Raw genomic sequence first — 27,500 nt, 5'->3', positions numbered from 1 at the left:
TGACGGCTAGCATACAAAGTTAGCGTGCTGACGGTGGAACAGCTAGCAGACTTCTAAGATGGCGTCAAGTCACGGAATCCATGATTATTAGACTAAAAAGTACGGATAAAGCTGAAATGCTAACATAAAATGCTAACGTTTCCATGCTAACAGGGGAACAACTAGCATACTTTTAAGGCAACAAAATCAACAATTTGGTCAAAACGCAGGCAAAAAAAAAAACATTAGCATTGTAATGTTAGCATGTCAACATGTGACGGCTAGCATACAAAGTTAGCATGCTGACGGTGGAACAGCTAGCAGACTTCTATTCTAAGATGGCATTACGTCACGGAATCCATGATTATTTAACTAAAAAGTGTTATCTGAAATGCTAACATAAAATGCTAACGTTTCCATGCTAACAGGGGAACAACTAGCATACTTTTAAGGCAACAAAATCAACAATTTGGTCAAAACGCATCAAATGTGCTAAATTGCAAGCAAAACAAACATTAGCATTGTAATGTTAGCATGTCAACATGTGACAGCGAGCATACTTTTACCACGGCGCTAAGTAACGACAGCCATGATTGCGAGGTTAAAAAGTATAAAATGACTCATGTACTCTACTTATTTGGTAACGGAATCCATGATTATTAGACTAAAAAGTACAGATAAAGCTGAAATGCTAACATAAAATGCTAACATTTCCATGCTAACAGGGGAACAACTAGCATACTTTTAAGGCAACAAAATCAACAATTTGGTCAAAACGCAGGCAAAAAAAAAAAACCATTAGCATTGTAATGTTAGCATGTCAACATGTGACGGCTAGCATACAAAGTTAGCATGCTGACGGTGGAACAGCTAGCAGACTTCTAAGATGGCGTTAAGTCACGGAATCCATGATTATTTAACTAAAAAGTGTTAGCTGAAATGCTAACATAAAATGCTAACGTTTCCATGCTAACAGGGGAACAACTAGCATACTTTTAAGGCAACAAAATCAACAATTTGGTCAAAACGCATCAAATGTGCTAAATTGCAAGCAAAACAAACATTAACACTGTAATGTTAGCATGTCAACATGTGACGGCGAGCATACTTTTACCACGGCGCTAAGTAACGACAGCCATGATTGCGAGTTTAAAAAGTATAAAATGACTCATGTACTCTACTTATTTGGTAACGGAATCCATGATTATTAGACTAAAAAGTACAGATAAAGCTGAAATGCTAACATAAAATGCTAACGTTTCCGTGCTAACAGGGGAACAACTAGCATACTTTTAAGGCCACAAAATCAACAATTTGGTCAAAACGCATCAAATGTGCTAAATTGCAGGCAAAACAAAAAAAACATTAGCATTGTAATGTTAGCAAGTCAACACGCGACAGCTAGCATACTTTTACCATGGCGCTAAGTAACGACAGCCATGATTGCGAGGTTAAAAAGTATAAAATGACTCATGTACTCTACTTATTTGGTAAATGATAGTAGTGTTAGATGTAAATATAAACAGAATACAATGATTTGCAAATCCTTTTCAAGCCATATTCAGTTGAATATGCTACAAAGACAACATATTTCATGTTCTAACTCATAAACAGTTTTTTGTGTGCAAATAATCATTAAGTTTATAATTTGATGGCAGCAACACGTGACAAAGAAGTTGTGAAAGGTGGCAATAAATACTGATAAAGTTGAGGAATGCTCATCAAACACTTATTTGGAACATCCCACAGGTGTGCAGGCTAATTGGGAACAGGTGGGTGCCATGATTGGGTATAAAAGTAGATTCCATGAAATGCTCAGTCATTCACAAACAAGGATGGGGCGAGGGTCACCACTTTGTCAACAAATGCCTGAGCAAATTCTTGAACAGTTTAAGAACAACCTTTCTCAAGCAGCTATTGCAAGGAATTTAGGGATTTCACCATCTACGCTCCGTAATATCATCAAAGAGAATGTGGAGAAATCACTGCAGGTAAGCAGCTAAGCCCGTGACCTTCCATCCCTCAGGCTGTACTGCATCAACAAGCCACATCAGTGTGTAAAGGATATCACCACATGGGCACTTCAGAAAGCCACTGTCAGTAACTACAGTTGGTCGCTACATCTGTAAGTGCAAGTTAAAACTCTCCTATGCAAGGCGAAAACCGTTTTATCAACAACACCCAGAAACGCTGTCGGCTTGGCTGGGCCTGAGCTCATCTAAGATGGACTGATACAAAGTGGAAAAGTGTTCTGTGGTCTGACGAGTCCACATTTCAAATTGTTTTTGGAAACTGTGGACGTCAGAAAGAGGAAAAGAACCATCCGGATTGTTCTAGGCGCAAAGTGTAAAAGGCAGCATGTGTGATGGTATGGGGGTGTATTAGTGGTCAAGACATGGGTAACTTACTCATCTGTGAAGGCACCATTAATGCTGAAAGGTACATACAGCTTTTGGAGCAACATATGTTGTTATCATGGACGCCCCTGCTTATTTCAGCAAGACAATGCCAAGCCACGTGTTACATCAACGTGGCTTCATAGTAAAAGAGTGCAGGTACTAGACTGGCCTGCCTGTAGTCCAGACATTGAAAATGTGTGGCCCCTGCAATGTGAGAAGGGAGACCCCCGGACTGTTGAACAACTTAAGCTGTACATCAAGCAAGAATGGGAAAGAATTCCACTTCAAAAATGTGTCTCCTCACTTCCCAAACCTTTACTGAGTGTTGTTCAAAGGAAAGGCCATGTAACACAGTGGTGAACATGCCCTTTCACAACTACTTTGGCACGTGTTGCAGCCATGAAATTCTAAGTTCGTTATTATTTGCAAATATGTTGTCTTTGTAGCATATTCAACTGAATATGGCTTGAAAAGGATTCACAAATCATTGTATTCTGTTTATATTTACATCTAACACCATTTACCAACTCATATGGAAACGGGGTTTGTACATAAAAATATAAAATAAAACTTCTTCAGCAACAAAAAGAAAGACTTTGATGTTGGATCAAACAAATATTTTATGACTTTACTACAACATACTTTAATAAATGTGTGGGCTGATGTAATATTACAACACTTGCTTATTATATATTATATGTCGTGTACCTGCGTAGTATTCATATGTATAAAGTACACAATATGTATAAAGTGTAAATTGTAGTAAGATAATATAGTATTGTTTAATTTTACACTACTTTGAGTACAATAATGACAACAATCAGTTATTGACATTATTGTGTAGCATCAAAGTCCTTTTATCTACAAAATAAGAGTATTAAAGTCATGATGGCCAGATATAAAAGTTCATTTAGCGACATAATTCCACTGTTTTCCTTCTTTCCTGACTACATGTAATCAGACACTTTGAGACTATTCGTGCTGAAATGATGAATCTAATCAAAGTTGGACTTGAAGAGACTTTGTGAACCTGCTCTTTATAGTCACTTACCGGCCAAAACAACGATTAACATCCAACACTTTCCCATCCAAAACATGTTCCACTCGCTGGAGTCAAGTCCTATTTCATCCAAATGGAAGTTTGGACGGTCCTTTCGCTTTCGTTTCATCCTTTAATCGTTCTTGTTTTACTCCTCGGAGTACTTGCTGCTACATCAAGCTGGCACTTTTACACTCTTCCTGCAGGGGATTTTCACAATAAGAGATTAACGATTGTACCACGCAGTACTTGCTGCTACATCAAGCTGGCACTTTTACACTCTTCCTGCAGGGGATTTTCACAATAAGAGATTAACGATTGTACCACGCAGTACTTGCTGCTACATAGCGGGACACTGCGTCAAGCTAGCACCTTTACACTCTTCCTGCAGGGGATTTTCACAATAAGAGATTAACGATTGTACCACGCAGTACTTGCTGCTACATAGCGGGACACTGCGTCAAGCTAGCACCTTTACACTCTTCCTGCAGGGGATTTTCACAATAAGAGATTAACGATTGTACCACGGAGTACTTGCTGCTGCGTCAAGCTGGCACTTTTACACTCTTCCTGCCGGGGATTTTCACAATAAGAGATTAACGATTGTACCGCGGAGTACTTGCTGCTACATAGCGGGACACTGCGTCAAGCTGGCACTTTTACACTCTTCCGGCAGGGGATTTTCACAATAAGAGATTAACGATTGTACCACGGAGTACTTGCTGCTGCGTCAAGCTGGCACTTTTACACTCTTCCTGCAGGGGATTTTCACAATAAGAGATTAACGATTGTACCACGCAGTACTTGCTGCTACATAGCGGGACACTGCGTCAAGCTAGCACCTTTACACTCTTCCTGCAGGGGATTTTCACAATAAGAGATTAACGATTGTACCACGCAGTACTTGCTGCTACATAGCGGGACACTGCGTCAAGCTAGCACCTTTACACTCTTCCTGCAGGGGATTTTCACAATAAGAGATTAACGATTGTACCACGGAGTACTTGCTGCTGCGTCAAGCTGGCACTTTTACACTCTTCCTGCCGGGGATTTTCACAATAAGAGATTAACGATTGTACCGCGGAGTACTTGCTGCTACATAGCGGGACACTGCGTCAAGCTGGCACTTTTACACTCTTCCGGCAGGGGATTTTCACAATAAGAGATTAACGATTGTACCACGGAGTACTTGCTGCTGCGTCAAGCTGGCACTTTTACACTCTTCCTGCAGGGGATTTTCACAATAAGAGATTAACGATTGTACCACGGAGTACTTGCTGCTACATAGCGGGACACTGCGTCAAGCTGGCACTTTTACACTCTTCCTGCCAGGGATTTTCACAATAAGAGATTAAAGATTGTACCACGCAGTACTTGCTGCTACACAGCGGGACACTGCGTCAAGCTGGCACTTTTACACTCTTCCTGCCAGGGGATTTTCACAATAAGAGATTAACGATTGTACCACGGAGTACTTGCTGCTGCGTCAAGCTGGCACTTTTACACTCTTCCTGCAAGGGATTTTCACAATAAGAGATTAACAATTGTACCTCAGAGTACTTGCTGCTGCGCCAAGCTGGCACTTTTACACTCTTCCTGCCAGGGATTTTCACAATAAGAGATTAACGATTATACCACGGAGTACTTGCTGCTACATAGCGGGACACTTCAGGATAGCATCAAGCTGGCATATTAACACACTTCCTTCAAGGGATTTTCACAATAAGAGTATAACAATTGTACCACGACGTACTTGCCGCTACATAACCGTACACTGCGGGATAGCATCAAGCTCGCACATTTACACTCTTCCTGCCAGGGATTTTCACAATAAGAGATTAACGATTGTACTCCAGCGTGCTGACGGAACCTTGCGAGAATGCCGTCTCTTCCTGCGGGGTATTTCACAATAAGAACACAACAATTGTACTTTCGCCAACAAATGTACATATTTCTTGCTGTGTATTTTCACAATTAGAGCACACAAATAGTGTATTGCTATGGGAACGATGGCGTCAGTTTGACACTATTAGAGGGGAGACACTGCCCTCTAGTGTTCATTAATCAGAATGGCGGTGTTTTCCCCAGATGATCGCTTATATAATATTTCAGGTGCAATACAGTACATTGTACAGTAGGACAGTCAGCAAAGCACCGATACTGCAATACTTTCACAAATGTATTTGTTTTATTCCCACGGTCGCAGTAGAACCGCGTCCATGTTTGGAATGTGACCAAAGTTGACAGAAAAAGTACCTTTCATCCATTTTCTACCGCCTGTCATGAATAATAATAAATGTTAAATTATACTAAAATAAAAGAAGTTGATTAAAACTATATTCATAATAAAATTAATGAAACCCATCCATCCATTTTCTTAATGATACTCTTAATAATCATCAACATAATTGTATAGAACTAAAAGTCTGTACATGACACAAATATACAGTGGTGGTCAAAAGTGTACGTACACGTGTAAAGAAGATGACGTCATGGCTGTCTGCACTTTACAATGTTTCATCTGACATCACATGGACAAATATAAGACCTTCTGGAGGAAAGTTCTGTGGTCAGATGTTATGTGGCCAAAAATTACGTCAATATTTGTTAGTTAACATCAGTCAAAATAACAACTAAGTCAATATTTGTTATTCTGACTGATGTTAGCTAACAAATATTCATTTAATTGTTATTTTGACTGATGTTAGCTAACAATTAAATCAATATTTATTACCTAACATCAGTAGAAATAATTAAGTCAATATTTGTTAGCAAACATCAGTCAAAATAACAATTAAATCCATATTTGTTACCTAACATCAGTCAAAATAACAATTAAGTCAATAGTTGTTAGTTAACTTCAGTCAAGATAACAATTAAATCAACATTTGTTGGCTAACTTCAGTCAAAATAACAATTAAATCAATATTTGTTAGTTAACATCAGTCAAAAAAACAATTAAATCAATATTTGTTAGTTAACTTCAGTCAAAATAACAATTAAGTCAATATTTGTTAGTTAACTTCAGTCAAAATAACAATTAAATCAATATTTGTTAGTTAACATCAGTCAAAAAAACAATTAAGTCAATAGTTGTTAGTTAAATTCAGTCAAAATAACAATTAAATCCATATTTGTTACCTAACATCAGTCAAAATAACAATTAAGTCAATAGTTGTTAGTTAACTTCAGTCAAGATAACAATTAAATCAACATTTGTTAGTTAACTTCAGTCAAAAAAACAATTAAATCAATATTTGTTAGTTAACATCAGTCAAAATAACAATTAAATCAATATTTGTTAGTTAACATCAGTCAAAGTAACAATTAAATTAATATTTCTTACCTAACATCAGTCAAAATAACAATTAAATCAATATTTCTTACCTAACATCAGTCAAAATAACAATTAAATCAATATTTCTTACCTGCTGTGAGCAAAGTGTGACGTCTTGTATTGAAAAACTTTCTTCTTCTTTGATGCTTCCGGCGGATGCAAACTGAATTGGTGCATTACCGCCACCTGCCGGATGTGAATGATATTTAACTAATAGCTTACAGGCTAAAACTAGTATTGCACCTTGTTTCAACATTTCAAAGATTAAAATCAAAACATACATTATATACTGTACATCTATGTAGACTAACATACAAATATGAACATACACTATATTGACAAAAGTATTTGTCCAGCCATCCAAATGATGACAATCACTAATCACTTGGCCTGGTGTATCAAATCAAGCACTTAGGCATGGAGACTGTTTCTACAAACATGTGTGAAAGAACGGGCCGCTTTCAGTGATTTCCAGCGTGGAACTGTCATAGGATGCCACCTGTGCAACAAATCCAGTCCTCACTCCTAAATATTCCAAAGTGAACTTTATTATAAGAACAGTGAAGAGTTTGGGAACAACAGCAAGTCAGCCAGGAAGTGGTAGGCCAGGTAAAGTGACAGAGAGGTCAGCATAGTGCAAAGTGGTAGGCCAGGTAAAGTGACAGAGAGGTCAGCATAGTGCAAAGTGGTAGGCCAGGTAAAGTGACAGAGAGGTCAGCATAGTGCAAAGTGGTAGGCCAGGTAAAGTGCCAGAGAGGTCAGCATAGTGCAAAGTGGTAGGCCAGGTAAAGTGACAGAGAGGTCAGCATAGTGCAAAGTGGTAGGCCAGGTAAAGTGACAGAGAGGTCAGCATAGTGCAAAGTGGTAGGCCAGGTAAAGTGCCAGAGAGGTCAGCATAGTGCAAAGTGGTAGGCCAGGTAAAGTGACAGAGAGGTCAGCATAGTGCAAAGTGGTAGGCCAGGTAAAGTGACAGAGAGGTCAGCATAGTGCAAAGTGGTAGGCCAGGTAAAGTGCCAGAGAGGTCAGCATAGTGCAAAGTGGTAGGCCAGGTAAAGTGACAGAGAGGTCAGCATAGTGCAAAGTGGTAGGCCAGGTAAAGTGCCAGAGAGGTCAGCATAGTGCAAAGTGGTAGGCCAGGTAAAGTGCCAGAGAGGTCAGCATAGTGCAAAGTGGTAGGCCAGGTAAAGTGACAGAGAGGTCAGCATAGTGCAAAGTGGTAGGCCAGGTAAAGTGACAGAGAGGTCAGCATAGTGCAAAGTGGTAGGCCAGGTAAAGTGACAGAGAGGTCAGCATAGTGCAAAGTGGTAGGCCAGGTAAAGTGACAGAGAGGTCAGCATAGTGCAAAGTGGTAGGCCAGGTAAAGTGCCAGAGAGGTCAGCATAGTGCAAAGTGGTAGGCCAGGTAAAGTGACAGAGAGGTCAGCATAGTGCAAAGTGGTAGGCCAGGTAAAGTGCCAGAGAGGTCAGCATAGTGCAAAGTGGTAGGCCAGGTAAAGTGCCAGAGAGGTCAGCATAGTGCAAAGTGGTAGGCCAGGTAAAGTGCCAGAGAGGTCAGCATAGTGCAAAGTGGTAGGCCAGGTAAAGTGACAGAGAGGTCAGCATAGTGCAAAGTGGTAGGCCAGGTAAAGTGCCAGAGAGGTCAGCATAGTGCAAAGTGGTAGGCCAGGTAAAGTGCCAGAGAGGTCAGCATAGTGCAAAGTGGTAGGCCAGGTAAAGTGCCAGAGAGGTCAGCATAGTGCAAAGTGGTAGGCCAGGTAAAGTGACAGAGAGGTCAGCATAGTGCAAAGTGGTAGGCCAGGTAAAGTGCCAGAGAGGTCAGCATAGTGCAAAGTGGTAGGCCAGGTAAAGTGACAGAGAGGTCAGCATAGTGCAAAGTGGTAGGCCAGGTAAAGTGCCAGAGAGGTCAGCATAGTGCAAAGTGGTAGGCCAGGTAAAGTGCCAGAGAGGTCAGCATAGTGCAAAGTGGTAGGCCAGGTAAAGTGCCAGAGAGGTCAGCATAGTGCAAAGTGGTAGGCCAGGTCAAGTGACAGAGAGGTCAGCATAGTGCAAAGTGGTAGGCCAGGTAAAGTGCCAGAGAGGTCAGCATAGTGCAAAGTGGTAGGCCAGGTAAAGTGCCAGAGAGGTCAGCATAGTGCAAAGTGGTAGGCCAGGTAAAGTGACAGAGAGGTCAGCATAGTGCAAAGTGGTAGGCCAGGTAAAGTGACAGAGAGGTCAGCATAGTGCAAAGTGGTAGGCCAGGTAAAGTGCCAGAGAGGTCAGCATAGTGCAAAGTGGTAGGCCAGGTAAAGTGCCAGAGAGGTCAGCATAGTGCAAAGTGGTAGGCCAGGTAAAGTGACAGAGAGGTCAGCATAGTGCAAAGTGGTAGGCCAGGTAAAGTGCCAGAGAGGTCAGCATAGTGCAAAGTGGTAGGCCAGGTAAAGTGCCAGAGAGGTCAGCATAGTGCAAAGTGGTAGGCCAGGTAAAGTGACAGAGAGGTCAGCATAGTGCAAAGTGGTAGGCCAGGTAAAGTGCCAGAGAGGTCAGCATAGTGCAAAGTGGTAGGCCAGGTAAAGTGACAGAGAGGTCAGCATAGTGCAAAGTGGTAGGCCAGGTAAAGTGCCAGAGAGGTCAGCATAGTGCAAAGTGGTAGGCCAGGTCAAGTGACAGAGAGGTCAGCATAGTGCAAAGTGGTAGGCCAGGTAAAGTGCCAGAGAGGTCAGCATAGTGCAAAGTGGTAGGCCAGGTAAAGTGCCAGAGAGGTCAGCATAGTGCAAAGTGGTAGGCCAGGTAAAGTGACAGAGAGGTCAGCATAGTGCAAAGTGGTAGGCCAGGTAAAGTGACAGAGAGGTCAGCATAGTGCAAAGTGGTAGGCCAGGTAAAGTGCCAGAGAGGTCAGCATAGTGCAAAGTGGTAGGCCAGGTAAAGTGCCAGAGAGGTCAGCATAGTGCAAAGTGGTAGGCCAGGTAAAGTGACAGAGAGGTCAGCATAGTGCAAAGTGGTAGGCCAGGTAAAGTGCCAGAGAGGTCAGCATAGTGCAAAGTGGTAGGCCAGGTAAAGTGACAGAGAGGTCAGCATAGTGCAAAGTGGTAGGCCAGGTAAAGTGCCAGAGAGGTCAGCATAGTGCAAAGTGGTAGGCCAGGTCAAGTGACAGAGAGGTCAGCATAGTGCAAAGTGGTAGGCCAGGTCAAGTGACAGAGAGGTCAGCATAGTGCAAAGTGGTAGGCCAGGTCAAGTGACAGAGAGGTCAGCATAGTGCAAAGTGGTAGGCCAGGTCAAGTGCCAGAGAGGTCAGCATAGTGCAAAGTGGTAGGCCAGGTCAAGTGACAGAGAGGTCAGCATAGTGCAAAGTGGTAGGCCAGGTAAAGTGACAGAGAGGTCAGCATAGTGCAAAGTGGTAGGCCAGGTAAAGTGACAGAGAGGTCAGCATAGTGCAAAGTGGTAGGCCAGGTAAAGTGCCAGAGAGGTCAGCATAGTGCAAAGTGGTAGGCCAGGTAAAGTGACAGAGAGGTCAGCATAGTGCAAAGTGGTAGGCCAGGTAAAGTGCCAGAGAGGTCAGCATAGTGCAAAGTGGTAGGCCAGGTAAAGTGACAGAGAGGTCAGCATAGTGCAAAGTGGTAGGCCAGGTAAAGTGACAGAGAGGTCAGCATAGTGCAAAGTGGTAGGCCAGGTCAAGTGACAGAGGTCAGCATAGTGCAAAGTGGTAGGCCAGGTAAAGTGCCAGAGAGGTCAGCATAGTGCAAAGTGGTAGGCCAGGTAAAGTGCCAGAGAGGTCAGCATAGTGCAAAGTGGTAGGCCAGGTAAAGTGACAGAGAGGTCAACATAGTGCAAAGTGGTAGGCCAGGTAAAGTGACAGAGAGGTCAGCATAGTGCAAAGACTTGCTACACAGCTACAAACTTCATGTCACCTTCCAATTAGCCCACGTACAGTACGCAGAGAGCTTCATGGAATGGCTTTCCATGGCCGAGCAGCTGCATCTAAGCCATACATCACCAAGTCCAATGCAAAGTGTGGGATGCAGTGGTGTAAAGGACATCACCACTGGACTCTAGAGCAGTGGACACACCTTCTCTGGACTGATGAATCACACTTTTACATCTGATGGAGCAGTCTGGCTTTGGAGGTTGCCAGGACAACGCTACATTTCTCACTGCATTGTGCCGAGTGTGACATTTGGTGGAGGAGGAATTATGGTGTGGGGTTGATTTTCAGGAGTTGGGCTTGGCCCCTTAGTTCCAGTGAAAGGAACTTTGAAACATTTCGGACAATTCCACGCTCCCAACCTTGTGGGAACAGTTTGGAGCGGGCCCCTTCCTCTTCCAACACAAAGCAAGGTCCATAAAGACATGGATGACAGAGTCTGGCGTGGATGTACTTGACTGGCCTGCACAGAGTCCTGACCTGAACCCCATATAACACCTTTGGGATGAATTAGAAGGGAGACTGAGAGCCAGGCCTTCTCCACCAACATCAGCGTGTGACCTCACCAATGCACTTTTGGAAGAAAATTGCTATAAACACACTCCGCAACCTTGTGGACAGCCTTCCCAGAAGATATAAACACACTCTGCAACCTTGTGGACAGCCTTCCCAGAAGATATAAACACACTCCGCAACCTTGTGGACAGCCTTCCCAGAAGATATAAACACACTCCGCAACCTTGTGGACAGCCTTCCCAGAAGATATATAAACACACTCCGCAACCTTGTGGACAGCCTTCCCAGAAGATATGAACACACTCCGCAACCTTGTGGACAGCCTTCCCAGAAGATATATAAACACACTCCGCAACCTTGTGGACAGCCTTCCCAGAAGATATAAACACACTCCGCAACCTTGTGGACAGCCTTCCCAGAAGATATAAACACACTCCGCAACCTTGTGGACAGCCTTCCCAGAAGATATAAACACACTCTGTAACCTTGTGGACAGCCTTCCCAGAAGATATAAACACACTCCGCAACCTTGTGGACAGCCTTCCCAGAAGATATAAACACACTCTGTAACCTTGTGGACAGCCTTCCCAGAAGATATAAACACACTCTGCAACCTTGTGGACAGCCTTCCCAGAAGATATAAACACACTCCGCAACCTTGTGGACAGCCTTCCCAGAAGATATAAACACACTCCGCAACCTTGTGGACAGCCTTCCCAGAAGATATGAACACACTCCGCAACCTTGTGGACAGCCTTCCCAGAAGATATAGACACACTCTGCAACCTTGTGGACAGCCTTCCCAGAAGATATAAACACACTCCGCAACCTTGTGGACAGCCTTCCCAGAAGATATATAAACACACTCCGCAACCTTGTGGACAGCCTTCCCAGAAGATATAAACACACTCCGCAACCTTGTGGACAGCCTTCCTAGAAGAGTTGAAGCTTGAATAGCTGCAAAAGGTCATATTGACCCCTATGGGTTAGGAATGGGATGGCACTTCAACTTCATATGTGAGTCAAGGCAGGTGGACAAATACTTTTGGCAATATAGTGTATTACGACACACAGAACGAGGTGTTTTTGTTCTGTAGCGAAATGAAAGAAACAAAGTGAACCCTCTTGTCAGTCATCCACTATCTTTTGGCAATATAGTGTATATATACATACATGACAATCATTGCTACTTAAAAAATATGTACGTACGTATATTGTAGTATGTAGCGTAACAGGACGCCGCAAGGCTAGCATCAAGCTAACAAATATACATTTTCTCCTGCAGATGATTTTCACAATAAAGGCGCACAAATAGTACTCTGTACGGGAATTACACTATTTGAGGCGAGGCACCGTCCTCTCACGTTCATTCTTCAGAATAGATGATTTATTATATTGCAATACAGTACATTGTTGGACAAACAGCAAGCACAACTGACAGCAAAGCTAAAGATACTGCAATACTTTGAAAACATTTGCAGTACATCAATGTTCAGCCAAAGTAAAAACCTACACACAATTTTTTTTAAAATGGAGGCAAAAAGAGCGTAATGTCGTATGGAAGTAAAAAGCCTGTACATGACACATTGATTGATGAGATATGAACATATGGGACATACTGTAACTACAGCGTCTTTGCTTTGGCTGCTGCCCCCGCGACCTGACTGTGCATAAGCAGAAGAAGATGGAGAAGTACAGCTAAGGTCATTATTCCCTATAAAACACAGCTGTAACACGTCAAAGAGAGAATGAATAAAAACAAGAGGTCTACTCTAGTGGCACTTTGAAGGAAGCTACGTCCACTCCTAGCATGCAGTCTGACAAGCAGGGCCGCTCCTAGATCAAATGTGGCCCCCCCCCCTGCCCCTTAACACTTGAATTATGTCAAACTATTTGACTCAAACCCAATTTGTTTTGGACCTCATTTACAGTTATTTGGGATGCAAAACAAGACATTTATGAAAAGATCAAATAGCAAATGTTTCCGCGTGAAATGTGCCGTTATATTTGTTATCAGTGGCGGAGCAGGAAGGGGCTGGGATTAATCAACTTTTTCCTGCAAAAGGAGGCGGGGCCCGCCGTGCGTGCAACATGGCGTAAAAGTCCTCGGGGGTGGAAAAACAAGATGGAGGACGGCGGTCAATAAACCCGAGTGGCTTACTCATCGTAGTCTCTTCTTGGCGGCTTTTTGGACGGGACGGGGGGCGCGTCACGGTCGTCGTAAGGTTCGTCGTAGCGAGCGTCGTCGCGGTAGCGAGCGTCTCGTTCGGCGTTGGGGTGGCGGTCCTGAGCGTGGCGCTCTAGGCGGTCGTCGTACCGCTCGCGGGAGTTGGCGTAGTCGCTGCGACGGTCGTCGGCGTAGTCGCTGCGACGGTCGTCGTCGTAGTGCTCGCGGCGGTCTGCGTAGTCGCTGCGGCGGTCGGTGTAGTCGCTGCGGCGGTCGGTGTAGTCGCTGCGGCCGTCATCGTAGTCGCTGTAGCGGTCGTCGCGGTCCCGGCGGGGGCTGGGGTCGCGTTGGCCTCGCCCCTCGGGCCGGTCACGAAGGGGCGCCCTCACATCGGAGCGATCGTCGTCGTCGATACGTCTGTCGTTGGCTCCCTCGCCATTCCTGTCTGGTTCTTTGTCGGGGGGGCCTTCCTCACGAACTCTGCAAAGTGAACACGGCAGCGTCATGTGACCTTCACAGCAGCGTCATGTGACCTTCACAGCAGCGTCATGTGACCTTCACAGCAGCGTCATGTGACCTTCACAGCAGCGTCATGTGACCTTCACAGCAGCGTCATGTGACCTTCACAGCAGCGTCATGTGACCTTTGTATTACTACAAAGCTGCACTGAAACTACAAAAACATTTGGACATCTTTCGTTGAAACCAAGTGAAATGTTGGACTGTCCAGTTGAGTTTATCAAGGATCCCACTAGTCTAACACCGCAGTGGAGACTATTCTTCCTGGGGTCCAGGTAAAAGAACATTCCTGGGGTCCAGGTAAAAGAACATTCCTGGGGTCCAGGTAAAAGAACATTCCTGGGGTCCAGGTAAAAGAACATTCCTGGGGTCCAGGTAAAAGAACATTCCTGGGGTCCAGGTAAAAGAACATCACACAATCACAAAACAAAAGATTACAATGCAGTACAACATGATCAATAGTAAAATGTTGTAATACAAAAATAGCAAGAACAAAGAACAAAAAACAACAACTTGGAGTTTACATAATAATGTTCATACCAAAGATAAAAAGAGCAATATCAAAATGTATATATAAATATATATTTTTGCAAAAATAAAACAAAGAACCAATGGTCTATAATATACACATTAGTGTACCAAAGACAAACAATAAGTGACGAAAAAGTACCATCTATCCATTTTCTACTGCTTGTCCCATAATCAATAAGATAGTCAATAATCAATAAAACCAGTCATGACTAGGGATGATGTTCGAAACCGGTTCTCCCAGTTGTTCGATAAGAAAAGAACCGTTTCCATGGACTCAAATCCCTTTTTGAGAACCGGTTCCCGTTATCGAGGCCACTATAGTAAAGAAAAAGAGTTGGTTCTTTATTCGAATCCCTGAGAACGAATCCCTTCCCACAGGAAATGCCCTGTGGGACGGCAATGTTATGCCCATTTGATTGTAGACTCTTACAGACACCTTGTGGCGATATGAAAATACTACGCGTCATTAGTTTGGGCACTTCCGGGTTGAGACAATTGAGAAGTAGACAAGTTGTGTTAGCTCTTACAAGCCTTGGAAAAGATAAGTCTGTAAGTAAACTGTTTAACTTGTTTATGTAACTCCATATTAAGGTGGAAAGTGGTTACATTTGATACTAAGATGTTTATTGAAAAACGATTTTTGTGCACTGTTTCAATGGATGTTTCGAGGACTTAAAATGGCTGCCAGTCGTGTATTTCCACCATCGAAATAGTTTCAACACTCAGAAGTATTTGTTTGATGATAGTACTGTATATTTGTGTGAAGCTAATATTGACATATTGTGTATTACATTTCAGTATGTTCATTGAATCACATAGCTGTCATTGTGTGTATTTCAGTTTAAAAAAAAACAAAACAGTCCAGTGCAAGACAAAAGTAAAGATAGGAAAAGACAAAGCAAGATCAACAACAATAAAGAGCCTAAATGGATGAATCTGCTTTGGATTGTTTGTTAGCTGTCTGCCTAGCTGTATAACCTCAACACGAATAGTGAGGGCAGAACAGGCAATATGCAATTATTGCCAGGCTTCGCTCTCATGTAAGGGTGAAGAATTGTTGATTGATGACTGTGGTGTTCTTAGTGTCATAGTGTGTGTAGTTAGTATGTTCCAATAGCAGCAGAAGTGCACTTTTTGGAGAGCTGTATTATTTTCAGTTTTGTGCCCAAGGGACTGATTTTATTTAACACTATATTATTATTTATACACCTATAGTGATCACAGAGACAGGTTGTTATTTGTTTTTCTGAAAAATCCTACTTAATATACTTTGGGTAACAACAGTCAATATTTATTTATTCTATTAGGAGGGCAACAGTCAATATTTATTTATTTACTTTATTCTTATAAAATAAAAGTGAGCTTTTGTTAAACCAAATATTGTGTTTTCTTTCATATACAACAACCTATCTGGAATCGATAAGGAATCGGTTCGATAAGAGGATTCGATAATGGGCTCGAACTCGATAATTTCTTTTTAAACATCATCCCTAGTCATGACATTAGGTACAATCTAGAATAATCTCTTTCCGCAATACTTCTCCTCTTAGTCTATTCTTAACACCCACTATGCTGGTGATTGATACCAGATATTGTGGAAGTGGATTCCAGTAAGTGATTGCCCTATAGTTCTCAAATCCCTTCACTGGCTTCCTGTTCCACTCAGGTTTGAATACAAAGTCTCCCTGCTAACTTCAATGCCCCCCCTCTACCTCAAAGAACTGCTCACCCCCAAATCCTCCACACGACACCTCCGCTCCGGACAGGCTAACCTCCTCCAACCTCCGAGGACAAAGCTCCGAACAATGGGACCCACTCCGCCGCTCCCAGTCTGTGGAACGCTCTCCCTGACCACCTGAGGGCACCACAGACTGTGGATGCTTTTAAAAAAGCCTTTTTTTTTTAGATATATGTGTGCTAGTTCTAGCTATTAGGCTGTGCTAGTTTTTATTTGTATCTTTTTTTAATTATCTTTTTATTCTTTAATACACTGTAGCACTTTGAGGTTGTTTGCTCAATGTAAAGTGCTTTTACATATAAAATCCATTATTGTTATTATTATTCTATACACAACAGTCTTTTTCAAAACATCACTTTTGGGTTTGGACGGGTGAGAGCACCTCTTAGGGCCAGCCTGGTACCATAGTTGTGACTGTCACTAGCAAGCAACAGTTTGTTGTGTCAGTAGAAACGCAGCATCTGCAGTTTCTCAATACTTTTGTGGATAAATGTCCTTCATTCAGACGCTTGTGACTGCATGCCATGGAGGCCAGGGCTGCGTCTTCGTGTGACACGGACTGACAATGCTGAAAAACTAACTATAATAACAAGGGCTCTTTAAAAGGAACGTCTCCTTCAACCCGCATCGACCCAAGGGTTAGGGTCTCTAACCCTAACCCTTCAACCCTAACCCTGAAATGGCGATGAAGTGTCTTACCCCATTGCGTATTCCTCCTCCTCCTTCTTCTTGCGGCAACAGCAGCAGTAGATGACGACGGCGAGGATGATGAGAGCTGCCACGACTCCTGCGATGATTCCTGCGGTGGAGCCGATGTTCATGGACCCTGTGCGGGGCGGAAGAGCGAAGAGTCGGTGCGAGGGACGTTCCCAGAGACTTTTAAGGACCAGGTGCTTCTCTCACGTGGCATGACGGAAAGCGTGACGTTGCAGCTGGCGGAGCGAATCTTGTTGCTGGACGTGCAGGTGTAATATCCCGACGTTTCCTTGGTGATGTTGAACAGAGACATGACTCCGCCCCCTGGCGTGGAGGAGACAACATGTTCAACTCCAGACGTGCTAACAAAGAGATGTTTGCTAAACAACAACAGGGCTTGTCTACGTTTTCCAAGCCAGTGTTTTTCAACCACCGTGCCGCCGCACACTAGTGTGCCGTGTGATACAGTCTGGTGTGCCGTGGGAGATGATCTAATTTCACCTCTTTGGGTTAAAAATGTTTTTTGCAAACCAGTAATTATAGTCTGCAAATGATGTGTTGTTGTTGAGTGTCGGTGCAGAGTAACCGTGTAATACTCTTCCATATCAGTAGGTGGCAGCAGGTAGCTAATTGCTTTGTAGATGTCGGAAACAGCGGGAGGCAGAGTGCAGGTAAAAAGGTGTATATTGCTTAAACCAAAAATAAACAAAAGGTGAGTGCCCCTAAGAAAAGGCAATGAAGCTTAAAGGCCTACTGAAAGCCACTACTAGCGACCACGCAGTCTGATAGTTTATATATCAATGATGAAATCTTAACATTGCAACACATGCCAATACGGCCGGGTTAACTTATAAAGTGACATTTTAAATTTCCCGCCACACTTCCGCTTGAAAACGTCTTTGTATGATGACGTATGCGCGTGACGTCACGACGGCAACGGAAGTATTCGGACCCAATGTGTCACCATACAAACTGCTCTGTTTTCATCGAAAAATTCTACAGTATTGTGGACATCTGTGTTGGTGAATCTTTTGCAATTTGTTTAATGGACAATGGAGACTGCAAAGAAGAAAGTTGTAGGTGCGATCGGTGTATTAGCGGCGGGCTACAGCAACACCAACACCAGGAGGTTATGTTGTGTTTGAGCTGGATAGCAGACGCGCTACCGTGAGTACAGCTTTGGCTTCCAAACATTTGATCGCTTGCCCGTACATGCGTGTCGCTATGTGCATGTCACGTACGTAACTTTGGGGAAATATATGTTTCTTGCCGAGTCTGATGGCGGCCGGGGTGTCGTCGAAAGCTACAACGCCCGCCGCCGCCGCCACTTCGTAGCTAAGTTAGCTTCAATTGTTAAGCTTCGCCATGCTGGAAATTATTAACCGTGTATTTACATGTTCATGGTTTAATAGTATTGTTGATCTTCTGTCTATCCTTCCAGTCAGGGTTTTTTTAAATTGTGTTTCTATCTGCATTTGAGTCTGATGCTATCACGTTAGCTCCGTAGCTAAGTTAGCTTCAATTGTTAAGATCCGCCAAGCTGGAAATTATTAACCGGGTATTTACATGTTCATGGTTTAATAGTATTGTTGATCTTCTGTCTATCCTTCCAGTCAGGGTTTTTTAAAATTGTGTTTCTATCTGCATTTGAGCCTGATGCTATCACGTTAGCTCCGTACCTAAAGAGCTTCACCGATGTATTGTCGTGGAGATAAAAGTCACTGTGAATGTCCATTTCGCGTTCTCGACTGTCATTTTCAAGAGGATATAATATTCGAGGTGGTTTAAAATACAAATCCGTGATCCACAATAGAAAAAGGAGAAAGTGTGGAATCCAATGAACCCTTGTACCTAAGTTACAGTCAGAGCGAAAAAAGATACACCCTGCACTACACTCTAGTCCTTCACTCTAACGTTCCTCATCCACGAATCTTTCATCATCGCTCAAATTAATGGGGTAATCGTCGCTTTCTCGGTCCGAATCTTTTTTTAATCAGCGACCAAAAGTTGCGAACTTTATCGTCGTTCTATACTAAATCCTTTCAGCAAAAATATGGCAATATCGCGAAATGATCAAGTATGACACATAGAATGGATCTGCTATTCCCGTTTAAATAAAACATTTTCATTTCAGTAGGCCTTTAAGGAAGGCTAAGCAGAACAAAACTAAAACTGAACTGGCTACAAAGTAAACAAAAACAGAATGCTGGACGACAGCAAAGACTTACTGTGGAGCAAAGACGGCGTCCGCAAAGTACATCCGAACATGACATGACAATCAACAATGTCCCCACAAAGAAGGATAAAAACAACTGAAATATTCTTGATTGCTTGATTGGGAAATATCGCTCAAAGGAAGACATGAAACTGCTACAGGAAAATACCAGAATAGGAGCGCAAGACAAGAAGTAAAACACTACACACAGGAAAACAGCAAAAAAGTCCAAATAAGCCAGGGTGTGATGTGACAGGTGGTGACAGTACACCTACTTTGAGACAAGAGCTATAGTGATGCATGCTTGGTTATGCTTTAAAGTCATATCCAACAACGACTTTTTACTGTCAACTCAGTTTCGTTTTTTAATGATTTCCGCTGGTGGTGTGCCTCCGCATTCTTTCAACGCAAACATGTGCCTTGGCTCAAAAAGGGTTGAAAAACACTGTTCCAAGCCATGTATACCAATATTAGTGCAAGTCTATTGTTTCCCGACCCCCCTGGTGAAGGGCCCGATCAAAGTTATCAATAGGGCAAAAACAATAATCACGACCATTTGGATTCATATTGCAATTGCGGCTAATTACACAATTATTCAATTCATTTCATTTGAAAACAGGAGTATTGCACCACTTTGAGTACCGTTTAAAAACCCTGCATAAAACTTAGTGAGGAATAAACCACAAAAAGTTACATAATAACAATCGCAATAACAACACTTTTAAATAACAATCGCAATAAAATGTCGTTTTTCCAGTTTGTTTTTAACCTTTTACATTTATTTGACCACCGCAGAGTGTTTGCTTTTTCTTTCAAATAGAGTTTCATCAAATATTTGTTAATTACATCAAAAACCCTCACATTTACTGGTGCAATACATCTTTTGGACAATTTTGACCAGTATTTTAAGTACATCCATCCATCCATTTTCTACCGCTTGTCCCTTTCGGGGTTGCGGGGGGGTGCTGGAGCCTATCTCAGCTTCATTTGGGCAGAAGGCGGGGTACACCCTGGACAAGTCACCACCTCATCACAGGGCCAACACAGATAGATAGACAACATTCACACACTAGGGACCATTTAGTGTTGCCAATCAACCTATCCCCAGGTGCATGTCTTTGGAGGTGGGAGGGGCCTATCCCCAGGTGCATGTCTTTGGAGGTGGGAGGGGCCTATCCCCAGGTGCAGGTCTTTGGAGGTGGGAGGGGCCTATCCCCAGGTGCATGTTTTTGGAGGTGGGAGGGGCCTATCCCCAGGTGCATGTCTTTGGAGGAAGCCGGAGTAGAACCCACGCAGTCACGGGGAGAACATGCAAACTCCACACAGAAAGACCCCGAGCCCGGGATCGAACTCGGGACTACTCAGGACCTTGGTATTGTGAGGCACATGCACTAACCCGTGTTCCACCGTGCTGTATTTTAAGTCAAAGCATAGTAATTGTGTAAATGAATCAAGACGTGCTTTAAAGGTGCCATATGTAATATGGTGGCCAGAAATGGTACTGCAGTCACAATCCAAAATTCTGTGTCCCCTCCCCCTCCCCCTGACTGAGGCTGCCCAGCCCTAGTTTTGAATACTGTATCATCAAAGTCATGTGACCCCAAAGTGTGTGCCACCATTTTGGAAGATGGATACTTACTGCTGGTCGTTCTTGGGCTTTTGATGTGAGGAACTTTCCTGGTATCAAGACTGGTCCACTCATAGGTGGGTGGCGGCGAGCCCTCCTCGGACTTGCACGTCAGGTTGATGTTCTGCCCGTACTCGGCTTTTCCTTGGATGGCACAGATGGGCGTGGAGGGAGCGACTACAAATCAACAATTGAGAAGTTATTGTAATTATAGTAATTCAATCATTTCTATAGCACTTGTCATGTTCAGGCTCACAGCGGCGTTTGTGATGACTACGTGAAGCACTATGCAACCAAACACTCCTGCAACATGTACATGCCTCACTTTCCCTATCTTGTTTTGGACCAAATATTCGTCAAAATGTTTTTGTGCCATCCATTTGCCTTTTTAAAGCATTACATGGATTACATTCTTTAAGATGTCAATAAACTTCTCAATCAATCAATCAATCAAAACACTGCTGACTGCGGATGGATGTTAGCCGCTAGCTAGCTAGCCATGTCTTAAAGCACCTCTTCCTGAGGGTGTTTCAGTGTTATAACTTCACCTTTATCTTTACTTTTTACACCAAAATGCATCCATTCTCCCTTTTCTGTCTACACACTGTGTCTGCTTGTAAGTACTCTGTGTGTGTGCACTGCCCAACATGCTCCTCTGCTGGTAAAACCAGCAATGTCACCACGTGACGACGCGCTGTCATGACTAGGGATGATGTTCGAAATCGGTTCTCCCGGTTGTTCGATTAGAAAAGAACCGATTTCATGGACTCGAATCCCTTTTTGAGAACCGGTTCCCGTTATCGAGGCCACTATAGTAAAGAAAAAGAGTTGGTTCTTTATTCAAATCCCTGGGAACGAATCCCTTCCCACAGGAAATGCCCTGTGGGACGGCAATGTTATGCCCATTTGATTGTAGACTCTTACTGACACCTTGTGGCGATATGAAAATACTACGCGTCATTAGTTTGGGCACTTCCGGGTTGAGACGATTGAGAAGTAGACAAGTTGTGTTAGCTCTTACAAGCCTGTAAGTAAACTGTTTAACTTGTTTATGTAACTCCATATTAAGGTGGAAAGTGGTTACATTTGATACTAAGATGTTTATTGAAAAACGATTTTTGTGCACTGTTTCAATGGATGTTTTGAGGACTTAAAATGGCTGCCAGTCGTATATTTCCACCATCGAAATAGTTTCAACACTCAGAAGTATTTGTTTGATGATAGTACTGTATATTTGTGTGAAGCTAATATTGACATATTGTGTATTACATTTCAGTATGTTCATTGAATCACATAGCTGTCATTGTGTGTATTTCAGTTTAAAAAAAAAAAATAATAGTCCAGTGCAAGACCAAAGTAAAGATAGGAAAAGACAAAGCAAGATCAACAACAATAAAGAGCCTAAATGGATTAATCTGCTTTGGAACTTTATTAGACGTCTTGGATTGTTTGTTAGCTGTCTGCCTGTGTGTGTAGTTAGTATGTTCCAATAGCAGCAGAAGTGCACTTTTTGGAGAGCTGTATTATTTTCAGTTTTGTGCCCAAGGGACTGATTTTATTTAACACTATATTATTATTTATACACCTATAGTGATCACAGAGACAGGTTGTTTTTGTGTTACTGTATATATTTGTTTTTCTGAAAAATCCCACTTAATATACTTTGGGTAACAACAGTCAATATTTTATTTTTTTATTTTTTTTGGAGGGTAACAGTCAATATTTATTTATTTATTTTATTTTTTTCTTATAAAATAAAAGTGAGCTTTTGTCAAACCAAATATTGTGTTTTTTTCCATATACAACAACCTATCTGGATTCGATAAGAGAATCAATAAGGAATCGGTTCGATAAGAGGATTCGATAATGGGTTCGAACTCGATAATTTCTTATTAAACATCATCCCTAGCCATGCCCATTAAAAATAAAAAATAAAAAATGGGGAACCGGTACTTTTCAAACAGAGTATAGTTCTGTTTTTGATTAATTGTACCGTGATACCATACTAGTAGCGGTATACCGTACAACCCTACATCCAACAAAACAGTGTTTACCTAGGACCACCAGGCGAGTGGTGGCAGCTGGCTTGCCCTCGTCGTCACCAGGGATGTTGATGCGACACTCAAACTCTTTGTTGTCTTCCAGTCGGATTGAGAAGAGTCTCAGGTCGGCCTTTCTGGAGGCCACGTCCACATCCAGGAAGACCCGCTTCTCATAGGCGGCCTTGATGTTGGTCTCATTTCTGTAAGAATAATGGGTGACGATGGATTTCTGAGGGAACAAACGTCAGAAAGGTTAACAGCAGAAGTTGTCTTCTGTAAAAAGAAAAGTGGGCAAGCACAGACCCGTTGGCCGTCAGGTTCCAAATCGTCCACGGACCATTGGACGATGACGTCGGGCATGCCGGGAGCTTTGGGTTCGAAGGAGCATGGCAGCGTGATGTTGTCTCCTCTGGCAAACTCGTACTGGGCATTTGGGATGTTGACTTGCAAAGCACCGACTCCTGGCACCACTGCCACGATGGACACACCCTCATTATTGCTTCAGTACACCGCTGTCAGGGGCCACACCTGAACCACCACATTGTTTTATATGGCCCCCAAACACCTGGACATAATATGCGTCAATAAAGGACTAAACACCGACCCATTATCCCTACCGATATTTGGCATTGTGACGTATATCACATCAACCACATCTGATATTTTTCTGACTATAAGCTGCTACTATTTTCCTATGCTTTGAACCCGGCGGCTAATAAAATGGTGCAGCTTATGTTTGCTAAGATAATGTTTCGCATTCAACAAATAGTTTGCATGTAACACCGGCAGAGACGCTGACAAGGTGTGTTATTGTTTGTGCTACGGCGCTCACTGAAGGTGCGGCAGGTTGAAAATGTACTTCTTGTTTCGTGCCTTGAACCAGAAGTGTATTCCGTTTAGTTTACTATTCGTCCATAGCGTTTCTACTTGTATGGATTCTTCATTTATCACTCCAAGTCTACGTTTGTCAATTTAACAATACAACTAGAACAATTCATACTTACTAAACCGTCCCGTGTGTGAGGTCTGTTTAAATGTTTTCATGCACATTTGTATGTGCTATCATAATGTACACAAGCTAGCGTTGTTAGCATTAGCTAATATGCTAACACGTCTACGAGTTTGTGTGTTAGTATTATTAACTTACAATGGCAATCTTTTTGTGTTGTTTCGGTTTCACAAATTCCTTAGTAAATTCACCAAAACGTCACTGTGAAGTTATTGAGTATGTTTAGCAGATTGGAGAGCTAGCTTACGCAGATAGTGGTTCCATGACCATGACTTCTGTTTTGTTTGAACAGCCGTTTTACTGCCCTGTTACAGACACTGTTTGGAAACAACTTCATACCAGTATATATCTGCAGCTTTCTTTCTTCTAAAATTTGGGGGGTGCGGCTTAAACAATGGAGCGCTCCACAGCCCGGATATAATATATAAACACATGATACAAGTATTAAACAATAAATAATTGGTATACCCACTATATCTCTTCTGCTTGGCTTTCAAAACTTCCATTTTTTGACCAGAAAATCCAGTTTTTGTCCTTCTTTCCAGGTGTCTTACCGGTTCGGTTTTGTTTGTTTTTGGCACTGCAAGACCCGCCTCCGTCCACAACACGCGGGATGATTAAAGGAGCACGGCGTGTTTCGTGTTCTGCGATTCAAGCTGATAACGCGACAGATATGATGGACATGAAGGCGATACAGAAAATATCGCTGCCAAAAATCCAACCTTTGTTAAAATATTTTGACCAATGGGAAATTATTATAAGAAGAGCAGGCAGCAGCTCGCACATTCTCATACTTTCTGTAACATCCAACAAGAATTTATATCAGCCAGTTAGTGCTCTCGCTTTTTAAATAGACCCAGCTAAGAGCAGTTGACCTGCCGCTTTTCTTTTAAGCGCTGTCCCCGTCTCGTGTCTTGAGAGTATACCCGGTGGTCACAGATCATCTCTGGAGAAGTGCTAGCTGTTCCACTGGACTACCTTTCAAGGGTTGTTGACTTGACTACACGGAAGAAGACCTCCTACGACCCTCTGCTGGATTCCCCATGGACTGGACTCTTACATACATTGCAACTGCTCACCAAGGCAGATGATGTCATTTCACCTAATTGGATTAAAAACATTTTTTGCAAACCAGTAATTATAATCCGTAAATGTGCCGTTGTTGAGTGTCTGTACTGTCTAGAGCTCGGCAAAGTAACCGTGTAATACTCTTCCATACCAGTAGGTAGCTAATTGCTTTGTAGATGTCGGGAACGATGACTATGGTTTGCAGGTAAAAAGGCATCTAATGCTTAAACCAAAAATAAACAAAAGGTGAGTGCCGCTAAGAAAAGGCATTGAAGCTTAGGGAAGGCTATGCAGAACTAAAACTAAACTGGCTGTAAAGTAAACAAAAACAGAATGCTGGACGACAGGAAAGACTTACAGTGTGTGGAGCAGACGGCGTCCACAAAGTACATCCGTAGATGACATGACAATCACCAAAAAAATAGGAGCAAAAAACTACAACTAAAACACTACACACAGGAAAACAGCAAAAAAGTCCAAATAAGTCAGGGTGTGATGTGACAGGTGGAGACAGTACACCTACTTTGAGACAAGAGCTATGGTGATGCATGCTTGGTTATGGTTGGAATTCATATCCAACAATTGCGAGAACGACTTTTTATTGTCAATATCGGCTGCTGGGTTTCATTTTTTAATGTTTTCTGCTGGTGGTGTGCCTCCGAATTTTTTCAATGAAAAAAATGTGCCTCGGCTCAGAAAAGGTTGAAAAACACTGATATAGAACACATTTATTTTTAGAATGAGACAGTACATTTATTTTGGGAGAAGATAACTACAGCAGATATTACATTATTAAAGACAGCAACCTAAAATGTTTTGTTAATATCATTCTGTTGCTTGGAACAAACATAAAAAGTACATTTATTTATAAGTGAAACCCAATTGCTCTCAATGGATTAATGATTTGAAATGATTAGTTACATCTTAAAACATTTAAGAAGCCCTCAAGCGATTGTCTCTCTTTAATAAATATATTTTTTTTTTTCCCAATAAACACGGTTTGTTGTAGTGGTTTTACTCTTTTAAATTTGAATTGTCTCTATTATTTTTACTTGTAGTTTATTTTACGGGTTTTGTTTGCACAGTGGATTGTGTTTGTTTTATTCTTAAACAATATGTACATTTTTCAACCTGTCAGTTATTGAATTTGTATTGCAAGTGCATTATTTTGTTTGTTGTTGTTTGGTCAATTTAATAACAAAATTACGTGCGTTCAAAGTGTTGGATAGCAAAAATCATTCTTAATTATTAACATGAAATTTAAGCTTATTTAGTGAGGGCAATTAAATATGTCCCCTTGTATCAAAGGGGACCTACTCAGTGGCCTAGTGGTTGGAGTGTCCACCCTGAGATGGGTAGGTTGTGAGTTCAAAACCCGGCCGAGTCATACCAAAGACTATAAAAATGGGAGCCATTACCTCCCTGCTTGACACTCAGCATCAAGGGTTGGAATTGGGGGTTAAAATCACCAAAAATGATTCCCGGGCGCGGCCACCGCTGCTGCTCACTGCTCACCTCATCAACCAGGGGGTGATCAAGGGTGATGGGTCAAATGCAGAGAATAATTTCGCCACACCTAGTGTGTGTGTGACAATCATTGGTACTTTAACTTTAACAAAGCGAGAATAAAAAGGGCAGCTTCCAATTTTAATAATTTATTTTTTTCCAAATATTTCAGGTTATCAGTAGATAATTTCGCGAACTGTTAAAACATAAAAAGAAGAGTAAAATGTGTATATTTTGAAAAAATACCGCCAAGTGGGGAGCGGAAGTTGCTGATTCAGCGCATGCGCAAAGGACCCCGGCAGCGACACGCCCAATATTAGCAATTCGCCACAATGCTAGCTAGCACTTTTAGCTAGCTAAGAGACTGTAAAATGGACAAAACAATCCCCAAAAAACTTTTAACAGATGAATAATGCAACACTTTGTCTGGCAATGTGTTATTATTAAATACACACGCCATTATCCCGGTCCGAGCGCTGAAGAAATGACGCCGACAATCAGACAATCAGACAGGTGTGGCAAAGTAGAACATGAATTACTACTTACTCAGACACAGAAGAGTGAAGGTCAACATGTTTGTCTTCATGGCCACAAAGATCATAAGAATCTATCTTTGTGCGTGAAGGAGAAGTCAAAAGTAGACAAAGTCGCACATTTGGATGGAAACCCTTTCGACGTGACTTTGCGCGTCTCTCCTGGGCGCGCCCTCGATCATGCCGTTGAGTGACAGCGCCGTGAGCCAATCACAAGAGGGCCTGCTGGAGAGGTGACATTCTTGTCCCGCCCACCCGACCTGTTTGGGCCTGTCCTCTCCTCCATAAAGGTGACAGACACTCCTTTGGAATTAGACATGAAGGTTCATATTTATGTCCGTTTGCTCATCACAATGAGGAATAAGGAATAAAAAGGAATTATTGTTGGACGACAACCGCAGAGAATGAGAAATAAAAACAACCGAATAGAAGACGACTGTTTGGAAGCAGGAGTGTTTCAACCTGTCAGACCGGTTCAACTAGAAGGTGTTTTTAGTCAACTGAGAAAGGATTTGTTTAAGATCTCAGTCTCCCTGACAACTTACTTTACTGTTGGAACATTTCATGACATCATTGCTGCTTCAAAGCAGGAGTATGAAAACTTATTCTCAGTTCAGATGATTTATTGGAGCTCATAAATCAAAGATGGTCCATATTCATACATACTGTCTGTGAGTGTGTTG

At 42.4% G+C, this 27,500-nt stretch overlaps 2 protein-coding genes and 1 pseudogene across 7 annotated transcripts in view; 1 reads left to right on the top strand and 2 right to left on the bottom strand.

The window, feature by feature from the left end:
- The window catches only part of LOC133641028 (lipolysis-stimulated lipoprotein receptor-like), a 56,140-nt gene extending 52,536 nt beyond the window's left edge, over positions 1-3,604 (bottom strand). For all 5 annotated transcript variants that reach the window (XM_062034842.1, XM_062034827.1, XM_062034861.1 and 2 more), the window contains exon 1: positions 3,430-3,604. In XM_062034842.1, the coding sequence (XP_061890826.1) occupies positions 3,430-3,547 (118 nt within the window). In that variant the 5' untranslated portion in view covers positions 3,548-3,604. The remainder of the gene's footprint in view (positions 1-3,429) is intronic.
- Positions 3,605-12,532: 8,928 nt separating this feature from the next.
- LOC133641018 (cell surface A33 antigen-like) lies at positions 12,533-27,092 on the bottom strand. 2 transcript variants are annotated; one of them, XM_062034815.1, is made up of 7 exons: positions 26,831-27,092; positions 23,005-23,266; positions 22,714-22,930; positions 20,672-20,836; positions 17,025-17,141; positions 16,821-16,947; positions 12,533-13,814 (listed from the first exon to the last, which is right to left on the bottom strand). In XM_062034815.1, the coding sequence occupies exons 2-7, from the start codon at positions 23,059-23,061 to the stop codon at positions 13,325-13,327; spliced, it is 1,173 nt and encodes a 390-aa protein (XP_061890799.1). In that variant the 5' UTR covers positions 23,062-23,266; positions 26,831-27,092; the 3' UTR covers positions 12,533-13,324. The 2 variants fall into 2 exon arrangements, with proteins under 2 accessions (XP_061890799.1, XP_061890789.1); XM_062034805.1 differs by having other exon boundaries at positions 23,005-23,171.
- LOC133642563 (uncharacterized) overlaps positions 26,998-27,500 on the top strand; it is a 9,126-nt pseudogene continuing 8,623 nt past the window's right edge.

The sequence above is a fragment of the Entelurus aequoreus genome, linkage group LG02, assembly GCF_033978785.1.
Source record: "Entelurus aequoreus isolate RoL-2023_Sb linkage group LG02, RoL_Eaeq_v1.1, whole genome shotgun sequence".
Lineage (NCBI taxonomy): Eukaryota > Metazoa > Chordata > Actinopteri > Syngnathiformes > Syngnathidae > Entelurus > Entelurus aequoreus.
Note: the sequence above shows the minus strand (reverse complement) of the source record. Positions and strands in the feature narration are given on the sequence as shown.